This window comes from Hemiscyllium ocellatum, chromosome 24 (assembly GCF_020745735.1).
Source record: "Hemiscyllium ocellatum isolate sHemOce1 chromosome 24, sHemOce1.pat.X.cur, whole genome shotgun sequence".
Lineage (NCBI taxonomy): Eukaryota > Metazoa > Chordata > Chondrichthyes > Orectolobiformes > Hemiscylliidae > Hemiscyllium > Hemiscyllium ocellatum.
In genome coordinates, this window is record NC_083424.1 from 38156471 (window position 1) to 38176311 (window position 19841).

At 39.5% G+C, this 19841-nt stretch overlaps 1 protein-coding gene across 2 annotated transcripts in view; it reads right to left on the reverse strand.

Annotated features, from left to right (window-relative positions):
* Positions 1-19326, reverse strand: part of LOC132827162 (mediator of RNA polymerase II transcription subunit 13-like) — a 241001-nt gene extending 221675 nt beyond the window's left edge. For both annotated transcript variants that reach the window (XM_060843702.1, XM_060843701.1), the window contains exons 1-2: positions 18737-19326; positions 17204-17441 (exon numbers count right to left, since the gene is read on the reverse strand). In XM_060843702.1, the coding sequence (XP_060699685.1) occupies positions 17204-17441; positions 18737-18805 (307 nt within the window). In that variant the 5' untranslated portion in view covers positions 18806-19326. The remainder of the gene's footprint in view (positions 1-17203; positions 17442-18736) is intronic.
* Between the last annotated feature and the right edge of the window lie 515 nt (positions 19327-19841).

The window sequence follows — 19841 nt, forward strand, 5'->3', positions numbered from 1 at the left end:
AACTTGCTCTACTCTGCGATAAAATTAAATAAAAATCACCCAGAGGATGAAAGAGACCAGGGTTTGAAAGTGGAGGCGAGGAGATCTTGTAGTTTGAAACATGTATAAACGGCACAGTGGCTCAGTGCTCAGCACTGCTGCTTCACAGCAGCTGGGTCCCGGGTTTGGTTCCAGCCTCGGGCGGCTGTCTGTGTGGAGTTTGCGCATTCTCCCAGTGTCTGCGTGGGTTTCCTCTGGGTGCTCTGGTTTCCTCCCACAGTCCAAAGATGTGCAGGTCAGGTGAATTGGCCATAGCGTTGGGTGCATTAGTCAGATGGAAATGGATGGGTTACTCTTTGGAGGGGTCGGTGTGGACTTGTTGGGACGAAGGGCCTGTTTCCAAACTGTAGAGAATCTAATCTAATCTAATATCAAAAACTCTCTCAGGCAAGCTACTTTAAGTTTGGAAGATAATGCAAGATTATATTCACAGGCTGTGATTGAACAAGTAAATAATCAGTGGGCTGTGCTCTACTCAGCTAAAATTAACATAAGAATGTTATAGTTTTGAATTTGTCATTATGTTCAAAAGTGGAGAGAGGTCACAACTCAAAAAGGTCGATGGGTAGGGGAGTTGCCAATCAGATCACTAGGAAGCAACATTAAAATAAAGAGCATTTACTGTGAAATCTTCCACCAGGTAGAACAATCAACATGTATGTGCAGAAACTCTGACATGACCAGTTGATGTCAGTGGCCCTGTCAGTGCATGCACCAGTCAATGTGGCATCTAAACAAGGAGGTGAATCAAGCCTTCAACAGCAACAAAGGAAGCAGCAGGTAGGAATGGAAAGAACAGGCACAACAGCAGCCCCAGCCACAAAGCATAGGCTTCCAGTTGGGCCACAGGTTGACTGGAAGGGGCCAGAAAGATGGATGGGGTAAACTCAGACCTCCTCCACAGACACCACTGCAAAGAGGAAGTTCTGCTTTGTCAATCTCATTTCCCACCTCTACCAACCTAGTCCAGTCATCTTCAACCTGGCACACATCACATCATACAACTAATATCGCAACACTCAGCAGGGTTAAAGGTCCAACATTAAAATGGACAACGTTGAACAGGGTAACTTTAAATAAGGACTAACTACACACACAATTACTTGCTTTACTTTGAATCAAAGTAACTTTGTTTTCAACAGAAGCTCAATTTTAGTACAGAGTATTTTCTTATTGTTTCAGTAATCTTTATGATGTCAGCAAACTTCCTGAACCAAAACAAGTAACACAAAAATTAGTCAGGATCACAGGCTACTAAATCAATTAAAATACAGCATAAAAACTGATCATAAAGTCATCACAAAAGAGTCTCAGTCACAGCCCACTGATATTGTCCAAATCAAGAGGCTGTGGGTTCAAACTCCACTCAAACCTTAAACACATGCTCAACGAATTTCCAATCAGGGTCAGAAACCCAATGTCTCATCTTGAGTAATTCTGCCTTCAAATTTTCTGAGCATTCTGTTACAGAACAATAGAGTCCAATTCAGTAATATTCAAAGCCAGAGAAAGAGAATCAGTGAGGCAGCTACTCTTTCTAACAGCGTCCTGTATTCTGTTGCTTAATGCTCTGATAACTAAATAAAAGCAAGCATGAAGTGCATGCATGGAGACAAGGTATATAGATTAGATTACTTACAGTGTGGAAACAGGCCCTTCGGCCCAACAAGTCCACACCGACCCGCCGAAGCGCAACCCACCCATACCCCTACATTTACCCCTTACCTAACACTACGGGCAATTTAGCATGGCCAATTCACCTGACCCGCACATCTTTGGACTGTGGGAGGAAACCGGAGCACCCGGAGGAAACCCACGCAGACACGGGGAGAACGTGCAAACTCCACACAGTCAGTCGCCTGAGTCGGGAATTGAACCCGGGTCTCTGGCGCTGTGAAGCAGCAGTGCTAACCACTGTGCCACCGTGCCGCCCATCAGGTGGGCAAGTGTTCAGAAAAGGTTGAGGGATCTAGAGGAGAATGCGTGTTCAGATCAACTGTGGTTAGGAGATTCTTACTGGTTCGGTCTTTAAGCCTGTAACTTGAGTAACAAAAAGGTTAAACAGTTCAGGGTCTTCCAAAATTTCCAACTCTGACAGGCTTTGTCAGAAGATTCCAAACATCAGATAATTGCTCCAAGGGAATTTCAATTTCCTAGGTAATTAGTGTCAACGGTGTCAGGATTTATGCCTAGCCTCCATACATATCAATTTATCGTGCAGAAATTACTACCTGGCTATCAGAATTTGTGCACCATAATTTCAGCTGACATCCCACAGCAGCACTGATAGACTGGTGTCCGGTTGAGGTGTTAAATAAAAAAAAAGTGTTAGAACAGAAGCCCCAATTACTATCAATTTGATGTTATCAATTCTAACGTGCTATTCACAGAATACTTTGTGAGGTCCACCAGGACTGTGGCCAACATTTAATTTTCAATCAACCCTAAGAAATAGATCATACAGTCATTTATTTCATTGATCTTTGTATGGTCTTGCATGCAGATCAAATGCCACGCTGCCAATGTTAAAGATTGTACTTAAGTAGTGGTTGGTTGTAAAGTGCTTTAGGACTTCATAAAATTCAGGAAGACCCTCAATAAAATAATGTCTTTCATCAGACCAAAGAACCACAAATATACTTTCATGAATTTTATAGGATTCTAATAAACTAAACAAAGAATACAGGAGCAGAAGAGCAATATTACAACCACAAGCACGTAAGTAGACAGACATACACAGGTACAGATATGCACACATCTGCCCTGGTCAATTAATTTCTAGCAAATCATATGAAGTAGATTATTACTGTTTTATATTGGTCATATATTTACCATTAGTTTGCTGTGGTAAACATTTATTTATTGATCTCTGACATCTGAGAAGATGCTAAGTTGGTTGGAAAACCATACATTTACTAAGCTGTATTTTTTTTACAAATGCCAGGAGTCCATGGTAGAAAACAAACTCCAAAAAATCTACCTGCTCCAAGACATTTTTGTATATACAATTACCAAATTGTCTATAGCTCATTTTTCTTCCAACTATTTAAAGTTTAGTCGTCATTATTTGGATCAAAATATTGCCCAGTATATTTTTGTACTGCATGACATGACTAAAGTACAAGTGAAGGCTATTGTGATGTGTAAAATATTAGATTAAAAGGTAATTAAATGAACAGAGAAAACAATTTTGCTCATAACTGTTTATTTGCAACGCGCTGTCTGACTTGGTCAAAATTGAAATGCGCAGAAATAGAGGCAGGATTTGCCTTGAGATCCTGAACTTTGGAATTTAAATCACAGTTTGCTTGTTTCTGAAAGATCAGCAGAGCAACCCAGCATTACTTTCAAATTTAAATCCACGGCTTACAATTATCTCGATATTAAAACAATGCCCACCAAAACTTAAATTGATACAAGCTTGTACAGAATTAAAATGACTTCAGTAAACACAGACTTTTCCAAAAAGAATATCGATGCTGATGTTTAGTTACTTTTGTTACCATCATATGCAAGATGAAAGAGAAAATTTCCCACTTGAAACGTTAGATTGTTAAAAATTCACTTATGGGATGAGGGCATTCCTGGCTAAACCAGCATTTATTACCCATCCCTAGTTGCCCTTGTGGTGATGGTGGCTACCTGCCTTCCTGCTGCAGTACATTCAGAGTAGTACCAAAAAATCTGTTCAAGTCCCATCAACCCTGACAGCACCAACATCTTCTGGTGCCCATCTCAGAACAAAGTATTCACAGCTTCCCTTCACACTCTGCAATTTACCCTTCAGTTTGAAAACTGGCCACTTGTCGACTCTCCAATCACTTGCAACTAATGACAAAGCCAGCTGAAGGGTGATGTTAAGTTTTATTCCAAATTTTCTTCCTCGGTCATCAGTTTCACAGTATTTGCCTTGGTCTTCAAAATTTTCTGAACATTCTACCACATCTTTAGTAATTTCTCACTTTTCCTTACTACTGATTTTTTTCCTTTTATCCTCATCAGAATCAAATAGCTTGGAAATGCAGTGCAACCTCGATTATCTGGCCAAGACAGGCAGGGAGTATTTTGTTCAGATAACTGATTGTTCGGATAATTATCTGATCGTAAACAAGTGGTAATTTATGAGTGCCTGTTATCCGACAATACATGCCATAATGCAGTTTAACTGATAACTGAATGCAGAATTGTCTAATGACGTTTCTACAGGAACTTCAGATCTCGTCCGAATAATCCAAAATTTGGATAAGTTAAGGTTGCACTGCACCATGAAATACGCTAAGTCAGTCTTTACAGCTCAATATACTGAAAATCCAACATGTGCTAATGTCACTACTTGCAACTAACATAGCATCATGAAACTTACTAATAACAACCACCAATTTTAAACACAGCTTAAACACGAAATTAACATCTTTATAAATGTCTCAAATGCTCAAACTATAATCACTAAGTTATTCACAATAAGAGTTTGGTTTTTGTCCCAGTTGAGTTAGATTAGAAGCTTTGGGCCAAGTTAAGTCAGAATCCTAGCTTCTAATCCAGATCACACAAAAAGGTTCTAATATATTTTCCCAGCCAGACTTAAAGGATGCATAACAACAAATATAGTCCAGCAAAACCACATGCAGTGCAGGAGTCAAACATGCACAAACCTTGCCCATCTGTCCAACTCTTTCAGCACTAGCTACTGTATTCCAGCAACATCTGAAACAGGCAGATTAAAAATATCCATATAAATCTATAGTACCTAAATCTCTCACTATTTTGATTATTTTCCTCAGTATTTGAAAATCAGGATTTCAAACCCAAGACCAAGGTCATCATTTACCAGGACAGCAATCCTTGGGCTCCGAGTCTTGGGACAACAGTCAGCACAAAACACTGAAATCACACCACCAGTAGTAAAGATGCTCCAAGCCAGAGGTAAGAAAGGCAAACTAACAGCACCATCCTCTCCCAAACCAATTGTCCTAAAAATAAGGTGCTAATCACTTAAAACCAACTTTGTTAGGTAGGATATTTGGTTTTAGATGCAACTGCTTTACTTGGAATCACTGCAACCTAAGAATCTCAGGAGTACAACAACAATTATGTAGGGATACACTCAAGTGAGGGAGGGAGGATAGAGGACAAAAACAACGTGAACAATACTACTGACTTGAGAATGCAAAATCAATTTTAAGTACTGGCTGGGTAGAACTAAAACTGCACCCAAGACCAAAAGGGCATTTTGAGTAAACATTAACTATCAAAACAATTCAGCTCAGGAAACAGAAATCTGATCACTTTTCAAAGTCCATTTCACATTTATGACATGTTATACTGAGGCAGTCCCCTACAACTGAGAATGACTTGCTTCCATTTCAAGTCAATTGGATCTATTGGCCATTTTGGAACCAATGCATGATCGTCAGACTTTATCAAAAGTGGGCAGGAATTTGGATAGATGTGTTCTTGGGTGGTTTGTCTGCACTCTTCAAAACATCTGATATGTCTGTGTTCTCAAAGTTTCTCAATATATTTAGCGCCTTTCCGAATTTACCTTCTCTATTTTAGTCAGGAGCTTCGGGCACCAACGAATCAGCCAGGAAGGTTGACCTCTACAGATGGTTAAGGAAATCCTAGCCGAACCTTTCCATTCTCCCAAGGAGTTTCCTACCACAACTGAGTTCTAAGTGAAGCTCCAATGCACTGAATGTAACAGCAAACACAAGGAGTATTTGATGCTGCCCTCAAGTACTTGCCACAGACATTCAACAACTTGAAAGTTAGGCAGATACTTTGCATGAGCACGAACCTAATTAATCATACTTGAAAACAGAACAACGTACTGGACCAGAGAGTTCATTGCTATGTTCCTCTTTCAAAAATCAGCAATCTCAGTACTGCAAGGGACTCTTCAGCAACCATATCTGCACATGCCAACAAATAGCCATCCATCTTGATCCCACTTTCTCACTCCTAGCTTGTAGCCTTGTAGATTATGGCATTCAAGTATACATCCTCATACTTTGAAAATGTTACGTTTTACCAGTCTTTTTTGCCAGTTCCTAACCCCGACTAAACAGTCTGGTTGACATCATTTCCCCTAGAATCCCCTGAAATCAATGCTCATTACTGCTGCAACCATACCTATCTGGAATAAGATTTAGTTTTAAAAAACCCAAATTACATTTAAATTGTGCCAACATTTCCTCTGGTGATCTTTATTAATAAAAATTAATCTTGCCATCATAATCATTTCACCTCATGTCCCAAAGCACAAAATTGAGTCTTTAAGTGCTCAAAGGACACATCTAAAATTATGAACGCAGAATACAATAAATAGAAGCCAAAATAAGCTTTACTGGCTCTTGAGCCTGTTCCACTAATATCATTGTTGCTCCAATCATGATCTTAACACTTTTTCTCAACTCTCCTCCTCCCACCACCTCTGCAGATCAAGAATCTAATGCAGCCTTGAATATTTTTGATGAGACAGCCCCGCTCTATGGAGTACAGAACTCCAAAGACTGACAATCCTCAAAAAAAAGTGCATTAAATGGGAGTCCCTTCATTACGTTTTCATTTGTTTGAAAGTATGCTAGGAAATCCTCCCTCTCAAAACCTAATGGACAGGTTTCAATGAAATGTCGTACACAGATACGACATGAACCAAGGAAGAACAGATTGGATTTTGGTGAAGATACAAATTTAGTCCCTTGTGTTTTTTTGTGATGTAATTTGCGCCCATCAAAACTATTTCAAGTAAAACACCTATCTCCCAACTCCAGTCAACTCATATCAGTAATTGTCCCTTTATATTTGCTCACAAAACCCTCCAAGCAATACCCTTCATCCCTATGCACTTAGTCCAAATAATACAATTAAATATTTTACTCAACCCCTTCATCCAAGTCATTAATATAATCTATAAATAATTGACGCACCACCACTGATTACTGTGACATTTCACTTAATTTTGCCAACACAGGCATTTATCCTGTTTCTTCCTGGTTAACAAATCGAAGTCAATATTACCCAAACATTGCATGTTCTTAGATAGCAATCTTTAATGCTGCACTTTATCAAATGTCTGTTGGAAACCCAAATATGCTGCACCCACTGTTTATCCTTAATTGACTCTGCTTGTTACATACTCGAAGCACTCTAATAAACTTGCCAAAAACCATTTTCCCACACAAACTATGATTGGAAAATCATAATGCAATCAATGTCCTGCCGCTATTTCTTTAATAACGGAGTCTAACATTTTCCTCAACGACAGACATCAGACTAAGTGCCATATCTTTCCAATGTGGTATCCAGCCTTTCTTGGATCAACTTGCTTTATCTGCAGTTTTACAATCTGCTGGAAAATCCCAAAATCCAGGGAAATGTTGATGATTACAACCAATGAATGCATTATCTCCACAGTGACTTCCTTGAAAACTCTAGGACTTGACAGTTTTCAGTCTAATGTCTTCATAATGCTTTTCATCTCAGTTTATTTTCCCCCTGAAGTTTGTTGCTCTCTTTTGCTATTATGCCCTTCAAATGAAATTAACACAAACGCTCCATCTACTATTCTATCATATTGAAATTCTAGTGATGTGTTGCTTCCTCCCCTCCAATAACTTCAAAGCTTCAATGACTAGACATTTATGCATTTGAACCTATGCGAATTTGTACAATTGCTGCCCAAAAATAAATTTATCTTTCTTCAAATAGAAGTTTAAAAAACTAACTCAAAACACAAACTTTATGAAATAACTGTAAACAACAGTACTAACAATGATTTAATCAACATTCAAAATTAAATCATTTCAAGACAGGTAGTTCTGCTATTACATGGTAGTTGCATTCCTGTGCAAACCTGCGCTACACAAAAATCTCACTATACAAATCATTTTGAAGTGTAGGCGATGCAATCGTGCTTTAGCCAACATAATTTAAAAGTCTGTTTTAGAAACAACGTTCCCTATTCGTCAATTGCATTACAACAAATTCATGTTGACGAAACATGCATTATAGCAGGACGACCTATACTTCCAACACAACATCCAACATTCATTTTCAATTTGTGTTCGCCGCCCACGATACTGCAAAACAGTTCTGTTCTATGCTGCAAGGCCCCATCTTCATGACAGCACATGTTGCTGGGACAGGAATGAAAACACCTCTAATTCATCTATAGTCATACCTAACATTTCACATGCACACTGTATTCTATTGGTATTCTATTCTATCGGTATTCTATTCTATCATCCAACTTTTCTCCAACAAGTATACATTATCTAGACAGTAGACCAGTTGCAACATCAAAAAGCGCAAGTTTCCTACATGTGTAGCTGCTACAAAATTACAGGCATAATCAAGAGAGACAGAGCCAAAATGCAGAAAGTTAAGAGCAAGAGGACAAGACGTACAGATAGCAAGTGAGACAGAATTACAGTAATACAGAGAAAGATGCAAACAGTATGAAAAAACAGTAATATACTCAAACAGGCAGACAGACTGAAAGGAGTACAAACGGGCAGCAAACAAAAGGCAACCATGTATTGTCAGAATATGTTACTTCACGTAATACTCACCAAGCTGTGGGCATCTGTCGGCTAATACTCAAATAAATTTCAACTTAGTTAAGCACATCAGCCACGCGTTGCTGATTTGGGAAGATTCAGGGATCTAAGCTTTCACAAGTTCCAATTTGACTCATCGGTCCTTGCTCAGTGTAAAATCTGCTATGAACCAGTACCATCAAAGTATAAAAGTCCATAATAAAAATTCCCTGAAATATTTAGTGAAGAAAATCTCGTACAATATTATTAATACAGCTGAAATGGGCTAATTATAAATAAGCAATCTTAATCTATGTTCAATCCACCTGCCGTAAGTAAATTTTAAATAACTGAAACATCCTTAAATCAGCACAAAATCACTCACCAATTACAGTGCTGTAAATGTTTCAATAAATTAGAACAAAGTTCTAATTTAAAAAAAGCATCTTCTGTCTGTGCCAGAAAAACTCAATTTTAAAAGTCTTCGAAATGCCAGCAAACAGATGCTATTAGCGGAAACTTCTTATGGCAACTTAATCTGAGGGCATGGCCAATTTTGTAGGCAAGGTTCACTTTCAACACAACGTCTGCAAAGAAAACCAATTCAATTTGTGGCTGAAATGCAATCTTTTGAGCTGGTTTGACCATTTTTTGTCGAATTATATTGGAAACAATATTGTAATCTAGTTAAGACTTCACACCATCAGCTCTGACATCTGGACTTTATTCATTGGAATCAGAAACTAGTAAACAACTATTGTAGCTAATATGTAGGCAGCAACTTGTGAACAACTGAGAAATGCTATTTCCTTTTCATCAAATTTATACAGAACGTAAGCAAAAAACTAAGACCCCTCAAGACTTTCAGTAAATCTTGTAGGTTTACATAATCTGTTTAAAGTGCACTCCAAGAAAACTGTACACTGTAATTGAAATGGAGCATAAACTGATAATACAAAATATTTGAAAATAACCTTTAGAGAAAACTCAAATCATTTTCATCAAAGCGAATATAAATAATATTTTGAAGTAAATAAAGAAATCTGGGAGACCGCTTCAAGTAATCACTGAAGATACACAGAAGGGGTTTGTATTACTGATCACCTGAACTTGGTAAATAGATTACAAACACAATCAGCATTTTCTTAAGTGACAGGGTTTAGAGGGATTATGGGCTATGTGCTGGCAAATGAGACTAAACTAATTTAGGATATCTGGTTGGCATGGACAAGGTGGATCAAAGTGTCTGTTTCTGTGCTAAACATTTCTATGACTCTATGACAGCTGACAGTACAAGTCCTTGATGCATAAGACGATGCAAAATGGCGTCACACAATGCTAACAAAAAAACAGCAGAGTTTACCTGCCAACATTTCAGTATTTGTACATTGTGTCCAGATTCCATTGGATTTCCATTTTTGAAAAGCTGATCAAGGCTGAAAATGCATCATGTTACCTTCATAAACCAATACTTTCACATTTTGCCACATTCACATCAAGTTCACACCTTGCAACATTTTCACTTAACAAAATTCTCAAGTGCTACTTTCAGCAAAAAAGGTAGCCCCCCCCCCCGCCTAATTCTCAATGCCCTGGACTGCATTCCACTATCAACCGTAAATTTATTAAGACTTAAATACAAATGAATTACTTCACTAAACTACTTTTCTCAAAAGATTAGATTAGATTATTTACAGTGTGGAAACAGGCCTTCGGCCCAACAAGTCCACACCGACCCGCCAAAGCGCAACCCACTCATACCCCTACATTTACCCCTTACCTAACACTACAGGCAATTTAGCATGGCCAATTCACCTGACCCGCACATCTTTGGACTGTGGGAGGAAGCCTGAGCACCCGGAGGAAACCCACGCAGACACGGGGAGAACGTGCAAATTCCACACAGTCAGTCGCCTGAGTCGGGAATTAAACCCAGGTCTCAGGCGCTGTGAGACAGCAGTGCTAGCCACTGTGCCGCCCACAAATATTGCTACAAACAAAACCAAAGTTAATACTTTGGTCAATGAGTTAATACAATAATATTATACAAAACCTGAATCTGGTATTAACAATGCAAATGTAAAGAATTAAATTTTCTTCAACGTTAAAAACATTTCAGAAATCCTTTGCAAATAATTTCTACAAGTTTGGGAATTTTCAAGGTTAACCAAGAGCAAGAAATAAACATTTTGCTAATGCAAACAATTAAAATTGTGGTGTGTAACACCAACATAACTGCAGTTTACAGTGGACCAAGATTGAACTTGTTAAAACCAAGTTCAATTAACTCATTAACTAGCTACAAACTATTTTTTTTGTTTGGAAAGACAAGTGAAACTCTTCTAAAACCAGCATGTTTTAAGGATGCAGTCAAGTACCTGCATACAAAATCAGCAGAATTTAAGATATTAATGATGCTCTTCACAAAAATGATTAGATTACCTACAAAAAATTATTTCTGCATTCAAGACAAATTTTATAAATAGCCCAGCTAAGGTGAGGGAAAACTGCCTTGACAGTTGAGTAAAAGTGCCAATTGAAAGCTAAGACTTTAGAACGGTGTGTTCAGAAAGCACTTGTCCAGTCCAAATGCTGCATTATTGAATTCTGAATTATATAATTCTGAATTAGAGGAATCAAAGAAAAATAAGGAAAAGATAGTACAAGCTACTAAATAAGACTTTGTGCTAATGATCTGCTACAACACTACAAAACCATTTTTTGAAATTTTTAAGAAACATTATTACCGAAGCTATGCATTCAATCTGTCATTTAGGAGAAAAATCAGAGTCCTTTTCAGCTGCAGAATGAAGCATCTAAATCTCTTAAACCACAATAGATAAAAGTAGATACAAAAAGTGTGCTGTCAAAACACTCGCTTAGATCTGAAATAAATGCCAAGGTCACCACTTTTACACCAAATGAAAATATGTGTTTCTTTCTTTATATACAAGAACACAACACCCTCACCAAGAAAGAGACAAGAATTGCTTATTTTTTAAACTCTACGACGTTACAGATTGAGACGGAGCCAAATAATCACAATATTTGCTGAACTTTGGGGAGGAAAAAAAAAACTTTGATATTCATTGATATGGGCTATGTATTTTTTTGGTAGCTGGTGGCAAGAAAATCTCTCCCAATAATTGGACTATAATATTACAACATCGCTGCAATTCATGACATTCCCTCTCGAAATGGATTCAACATACATTTTAACCAACAGAGAACTGACAGCTCTGCAGAGTGTTCTGGAAATAAGCAATAATCATGTGTTCCATGACAGAAATTGCCCTTCCTACAGAATATTTCTGATGGCACCAAAGCTATCTTTGTCATCAGTAGCTAGAGTGAAACTCAAGAGCAGAAATGGATACAGGTTTTAGTCTGTGCAGTTTAGTTCAATTTTAAAGCTTGTTACACCCACCTATGAAGACAGCAAGTGGAAGATAGCATTTGGAGTGTTAAAATGGGGGTCAGTGAAAGTGCAGCACTGAGAAAAAACATAGGGTGGGTGGCTCAAAGTGGAAGTGGCTAACAGTAAACAAGGAATAAAGAAAATGATAGAAGATAGAAGGGATTGAATGGGCAGTGAGAGTGTAAACATGTCACAGCAAAATAAGTCAGAAAGTGAGAATATGTTGACTTGGTGCATGCAATATTATTGCAGACGATTTACTAACTAAATTCAAACGATATGCAAAATGGATTTTGCTTTCAATACAAGAGGGTTATTAAGTTCCCTGAAGCTAATATCAATATATACAAATTATCCTCAATATCAAGATTCATATAAATTAAGTTGTTGAATTTTGATAAAATGTAAAAGCAAAAAAGCTACATAAACTAAACAAATCTTGAAATTAAAAAGATTCATTACTGCATATCTCAGGTTTACTTTACAAGCTCACAGAAAAAAAATTATTGCTATCTCTTAATTGTTCTAAGTAACCCTGAAATGGCTTTTGGAGCAAATGGCAATAAAATAATAAGAATTCACAGACATATAACACACATACAGTTCTGCATGCTTAAAGCTCCACCAACAGTACAAACAGCTATTATAACAGGGACAAAGTGAGGACTGCAGATGCTGGAGTCGAGAGTATAGTGCTGGAAAAGCACAGCAGGTCAAGCAGCACCTGAAGAACATGAGAACCGACGTTTCAGGCATAAGCCCTTCGTCAGGAATGAGGCTTGTGGGTCGAGGCTGAGATATAAATGGGAGGGAGTGGGGTTTGGGGGAAGGTTGCTGAGAAAGTGATAGGTGAATGAAGGTGAGGGAGAAGATGATAGGTCACAGGGGGCAGTGATGGACAGTTCCGGAGGGTGGTGCTGAATTGGAGGCTTGGCACTGGGATAATGTGGGGAAGGGGAAATAAGGAAGCTGTTGAAATCCACATTTATCCCACGTGGTTGCAGGGTCCCAAGGCGGAATATGAGGCGTTCCTCCTCCAGGCATTGGGTGGTAACATTTTGGCAGTGGACGCAGCCCAGGACCTGTATGCCCAAGTGGGAGGGGGAGTTGAAGTGTTCAGCCCGGAGCAGTGGGGTCGGTGGTGGCCTAAAGATGTTCTGAAAACAATCTGCAAGAAGGCATCCTGTCTCCCCAATGTAAAGGAGACCACATCGGATGCAACAGATACAGTAAATGACATTGGTAGAGGTACAGGTAAATTTCTGACGGACGTGGAAGGATCCCTTGGGGCCTTGGATAGAAGTGAGGAGAGTGGTGTGGGCACAGGTTTTGCACTTTCAGCAATGGCAGGGAAAGATGCCAGGATTGGGGTGTGGACCCGACGAGAGAATTGCAGAGAGAATGGTCTTTCCGGAATATTGATAGGGGTAGGGAGGGACATATAACTCTGGTGGAGGTGGTTGGTGTGGTGTAATGTGAGGACCAGAGGGGTTCTGTCCTTGTTGCATTGGGAAGGGTGGGGTTCAATGGCAGTGGTGCATAAAGTGGAGGAGATGTGCTGGAAGGCATTATCAACGACACGGAAAGGGAAGTTGCGATCGTGGAAGGAGGCGGCCATTTGAGGGGGAACTGGTCATCCTGGGAACAGATGTAGTGGAAGCAAAGGAACTGGGAATAAGAGATCGCGTTTTTACACAAAAGGAAATAGGTGGGAGAAGGTGTAGTCTAGGTAGCTATGGAAGTCGGTGGGCTTGTAGTATGTGCCTGCGGATGGTCGGTCGCCAGAGACTGCGATGGAGAGGTCAAGGAAGGAGAGAAAGGTTCTGAGATGGTCCAGGCAAATGTGAGGTCAGGGTGGAAGGTATTGGTAAAGTTGTTGAACTGTTCAACCTCTTTGGGGGAGCACTAGGCTGCTCCGATACTATCATCGATGTAGCGGAGGAACAAGTGGGGGATGGTGCTGGTGTAACTACAGAAGATGGACTGTTATCCAACAAACAGGCAGGCAAAGCTGGGTCCCATGTGGGTACCCATGGCTACCCCTTTGGTCAGTAGGAAGTGGGAGGATTGGAAGGAGAAGTTGTTGAGGGTAAGGACCAGTTCAGCCAGGCAGATTAGGGTGGAAGCGTACTGTTTGGGACGGCATGAGAGGAAGAAACGGAGGGCTTGGAGACCTTCGTCGTAGCAGACCGACACGCACAGGGACTGGATGTCCATGGTGAAGACGAGGTTCTGGGGGCTGGGGAAACAAAAATCTTGGAAGAAGTGAAGGGCGTGGGTGATGTCACAAACATAGGTGGGGAGTTCCTGGTCTAAGGGGGGCAGGATGGTGTACAGGTAGGAAGAGATGAGTTCGGTGGAACAGGCACAGGCTAAGACAATAAGGTGACTAGGGCAGTAAGGTTTTTGAATCTTAGGAAGGAGGTCAAATCGGGCAGTGCGGGGTTCATGGACAATGAAGTTGGAGGCTGTGGATGGGAGATCCCCAGAGGTGATGAGGTTGTGGATGGTCTGGGAGATGATGGTTTTTTTTAATAACATTATAGCTATCATAACATCTCACTATGGCTGCGCATTTAAGTTCAGCTTCTTCAAGCCACCCCAAAATGTCTCAACATTCAGGCATATTAAGGATGTTATGTTGCACACTATTACATTGTAGAGGTACAGAGTTTATTCTAGCTTTGAGCTTATAAGCTCTTACATAATATTTCATTGGAGCAAACCATGTTTCCATAATTGCAATTTTATTGTGCAAATCTTAACGAGACCAAAAATCTGATAAGTATTACAGGGTAGAGTTGATGGCTTGTTTCTAATTAACATTCAGGAAATATTAAACATATTTTCACTGCTGTTGGAAAGTATTAAATGAGAGGAAGAAATTCTGCAAAGGGTTCCCACACATTACTTTTTCAAAAAAATTCAAACCATAAACAACTAAAGAGCTTCTCAAAAATATTCACTCCAACATCTTTAAGCAAACAATGATCTAATCAACCAGATTTCATTATTTAACCCAATTTATCAAGTCGCACAATTTGTTTAAGTGAAATACATTACAATGCTGTGCATTCATTTGCAACTCATAACATTCCATCAAACAGTTAAGTCACACACACTACATCAATAAAAACACTACAGGGCTGAAGATAGTGGAATATATATATATATATCAACTATAATACAAATTTTGATACCTCAAACTAAATTGCACTTACTTCCAATACTTTAACACTTTTTTTAAAAAAGCTTTCACTTTAAAGTCTTGTAAAAGTATTTTCTCCTCACTCTGTAATCAGTATAAATATCAAATAACCCTGCATAATATGGAGCAAGTAAAGAACTGACACATGATAGAGTTTAAAAAGCAGACCCTTAATATTTTTTAAATATGCAGACCAAGCCAAACTAGTTTATAGTAGGAAAAGAGCAAAGACATATTTCCTCAACCACAAAATGCTTACGTCAGTGTCACTCTAATGACAAAGATGGTATTTACCAGAACAGTCTTAATTGTGGTTTTAGTATTTATGCTTAAATCCTATTATAAATTTCTACAACTGTTATCATTCATGAGAGCATGATCTTTATTTCTCAGATGTTTTCATACATCCATTGGGGTTTTATGGCAGTAATTTTAAAACTGACACCAAGTTGCTAAGAATCATAACAAATAAAAGCCAAGGTATCAATTTTCAGATTTTTTTTCAGAAGTTTCTTCACAACTCAGCTGACATATAAGCTAGTTTATCTCTGCCTGGATTTCTGTATGGATATGAAAACAAAACTAACTGTAGATGACGCTACAAGCGGAAACTACACAAAATTCAAAGGATATAATGCAATCATTTTTATTTTGTAAACATTCAATCTTAACTCCAATATACAGAACAAAAGTACCAAGTCCACAAAGATTCAAGACAGAACTCAAAGGTCAAAATGAAACTAAAAATAGCCACCAGAGCCATTTCCAACCAGATTACATAGATAACGTGTGAAGTCTTAATTCACAACAAGTGTTGACAAAGAACTAAGTATTTTATAAAAAAGTTCCCGTGATAGTCAGAATAGTTTTACTGACTAATTATATAGTACTCAAGGATATTCAACTAGATTACATTGTTACTTCTAATATTGTTCACAGCAGTGTACAACAAATTTAAGTACACATAGCTATGACATGCCACTGCACAACAAAAATTCACAGCTGCTGTCTACCGCATCATCTTGACAGGTTTTATGTTTGATCTCTGGGTAAGGGGGCTCCCCAAGAGCAAAAATGTGTTTTCAGGTTGCAAAATTCACTATCAAAAAAATCTTCACAAAAGCAGACCATATTCATAGTTTGCTTACTACCTGTTTAAATATGCAAATAAGCATATTCACCTTTTCACAGAAATTAAGCAAAGCATTAGCTATTTCTGGCTTGCAAACATAATTTCTTATAGCAACAGCAAATTATGTAAGTGAAACAAGCAAACTGTAACATTTTAAAACAAAAGGAGAACGTGAACTAATAGTTAAGAATCCTAAGAATTTTCTTAGTAAATAGTATACAAGTATCCTGCTGACAGAGTCAAATTACCATGCAGTTGGCCTCTCTGGATCTTTCCAGAAACCAAAAAGCTGTAAACGACCAGTCACTGACACTGTTTAATCAAAGCATCCTTTCCTGAACTGCAAGTACCCAAAATATTCCAACACTGGAGGTCAACACGCTTTTATTCAAGTGCTCAATATTTCTGCAATTTTTTTTAACAAATGACACAAAATATTTTCATGAGACATGTGCATATTATAATATATTCCTTCACAAGATCTGTCAAAACACAACCAAAGTCAATTTTCGATTTCATAGTGACCAGAGGAGGTATATCATTCAAAGTCCTTACTAGTTCTAGTTCAGATAAATTATGGTGAAAATCCTAGCAGGAATTTTTCATTTACATTACTAAAAACATTTCATACATTTACAAAGGAACCTATCAGGAATTAACAGTGATGAAAGCCTTTTTTAAAAAACCTGGAAATTATAACTAAGCATTTAAGATGGCTTTGCAAGGATGCAAAAATTCTATTAAAGATTTGATCCACTGCACATCCCTCTTCAATTGTTAAGACCATGTATGCCAAAGCAACAGTAATCAATCTTGGAAACTCCAGGAGTATTGCCATTTTATAGGATAAGATAGATGGAACTCACCTCGTAACTCATGGTGAATTATATCAACTAAATTCGGCTCCTCTCCCCACCAGTAAATCCACAACTCCTTGGCTTCGGGCCTCACATCTCGTCTCCATACACATAGCAGATTGGCTTGTAGACATCGAATAAATGTCTGCAGAATAGGATCATCCTGAGCTGGTGCTGAGATGATGGGACCACAGCCCCCTAGACCCTGGAAACTGTACCTACGCCATTTGATGCCAGTTAGTTCAGCCTGTTGGTTGAGAAATATATCAAAAACAGTCCAAAAGAAAAATTTTAGAAGGACCACCAATTAAATCTAAATCTATTAGTTGCATTAATTATATTTTGAACTTAGATATAACCGTCACATCAATTGCAAAACATGACTACAAAAACAGAACTTGCTGGAAAATTTCAGCAGGTTTGGAAGCATCTTTGAACAGAAAAGAGTGTTAACATTTCAGAACCCAAAACATTAGCTCAGATTTTTCTTCAAGATGTTACCAGACCTGCTGAATTTTTCCAGCAATTTCTGTTTTTGTTTTCCAGTCTCTGAAGTTTTTTTTGTAAACTTCAGCTACAATTGTAAACAATTACAACATATAAATTAAGGGAAACTGATTATTATAATCAATTTTGACTGATCAAAATGTATTTAAATGGTATAGCAATACTTGCATTAGAAAAATGTAAAATACTTTCACATTGCAAAACCAATTTTAAAGGGTTTCTACTGAGTACTTTTATATGAATGAAACAAACTATTTTTAAAATATGTAATTCACAAAATATAAACAAACGAGAGCACAATGCCTTTCTACAAAACTTACATTTCCTTATTGCATGTTGTATGCAATGCATAATGAACATTTAAATATTTTGATTATGAGGACAAGCTCAAAATAAACTGTGGATTAAAGGATGCAATCAAAAGAGATTCGCGTAGACAAAATTTCAACTACGATGTAATTGCAGAAAAAGTACATAACATTAAAACTTTAGACAAGGGGCATGATTTAATACTACACATGGGAGCATTAAAAAGACGGGCACCGGAAAATCTGAAGATTGTGGTGGTAGTAAGACAAAATGCCAAATAAATGCCCTGTAAACGGCAAACAGTATCAGATGTGAGGTAAAGATTACGTTGAACTCCACCTCGCCGCCACCACCAAACCTCCCACCTCCTCCCCCCCACCCCCCTCACACCCTGAGAGAGAAAAAAAGACACGCTTTAATTCGGATTGCAATATGCAGACATTTTTCCAGTTCAAGATGGTGGATTAAAAGCTTCCAGCTCTGTTAAGAGACAATAATAATATGCAATACGTAGTGTCGGCTTTTGGGAGGGGGTGGGGGGGGGAAGAAGAGGAGGGGCATAATCAAAAATAGTTTTGGAGGGGGGGGGGGCGTTAGGGAATAAACTCCAGACAGGAAAATAAGGCCATGTAAACGGTTATGCTAAACCATTAGTAGAAAATGGCTGCTCCCACACAGCCTAAGGCCCCTCTCTCTTTCTCCCCAGTCTCTCTCTCTCACACTCACCAGAGAGAATAAATTCGAATGGCAGTCCTCCAAGCTAGCACCGTTGGCCACCCAGTTTGCTGCAGTCATGCTCCGTGCATGACTTTCTCTCCGGAGGTCGAATTAAAGATTCCGTCTTGCTTTTCCCTTGCAAAAAGAAAAATAATATCTCGATGGAACCGGGAGGGATGAAACAATCACCTCCCCTCACCAAAAAAAAACCCTCCTCTCCGCCCACAGGAGGTGGGGGGATGTGGGAAAAATAACGAATAAATAGGTTTTAAAAATGATAACTAAAAATCTCTCCAGAGCGATGGAAGGAGTGACGTCCGCCGCTTTATTTCAGGAGGCTCCCCCAAGCTTTTGATGATGATGACTTAGAGATAGATAATTTCGGCGTGTGTTGTTGTCCTTCCCCGTCGTCGTCGTCCGCCTCCCAAGTTAGAAGAAGGGAAAAAAAAATCACTCGCTGCTACTGCTGTTGCCGCCGCCAGTGATCCGCTGAAGGCGGCTGCTGCTGCTCCTCTCTCTCTCTCTCTGGCTCCCCTCCCTCCTCTCTCTCTCTCTCTCTCTCCCACTCACTCACACATACATACATACATAACACACACACACGGAGAGAGACAGAGACAGGCAATCAGCGTAATGGCGACAGCGCTGAGGCGGGCGCCTTTCCCCCGCCAAGGATTGGCTGCGCCCGCGTCACATGGGCGACGCGCTTTCACTCCTCCCCCCCTCCCCAAACACACACACACACACAGACTCACTCACCGCTAGGCCCCTCCCCCCTCCTCGCTCACCGCTCGCTCCTCCCCCCGGCGAGGGCAGAGGGGGCGTGGCCTCGCGTCGGGCACGAGCTGCCGGACCCGAGTCTCGCTCCCCCGCCACCACCCGTACTTCACACACACACAAACTCCTTCGCCTCGCTTTCCGCGCCTGCGCAAGGGATGTTGATGTGGGGTTCGGAGGGTGTCCTGGCTTGGTGGGGGGCGGGGAGTGTGCAGGGTGACAGGGAGGAAGGGAGGGGGTGAGCTTGTTGCAATGTTGTTGCCAACCCACTGGTGGCGCCCGTGAGCGCCTTTGCCAACTAGAGAGTTGGCCGGGCCTGTGTTCGCTGATGGTGGCT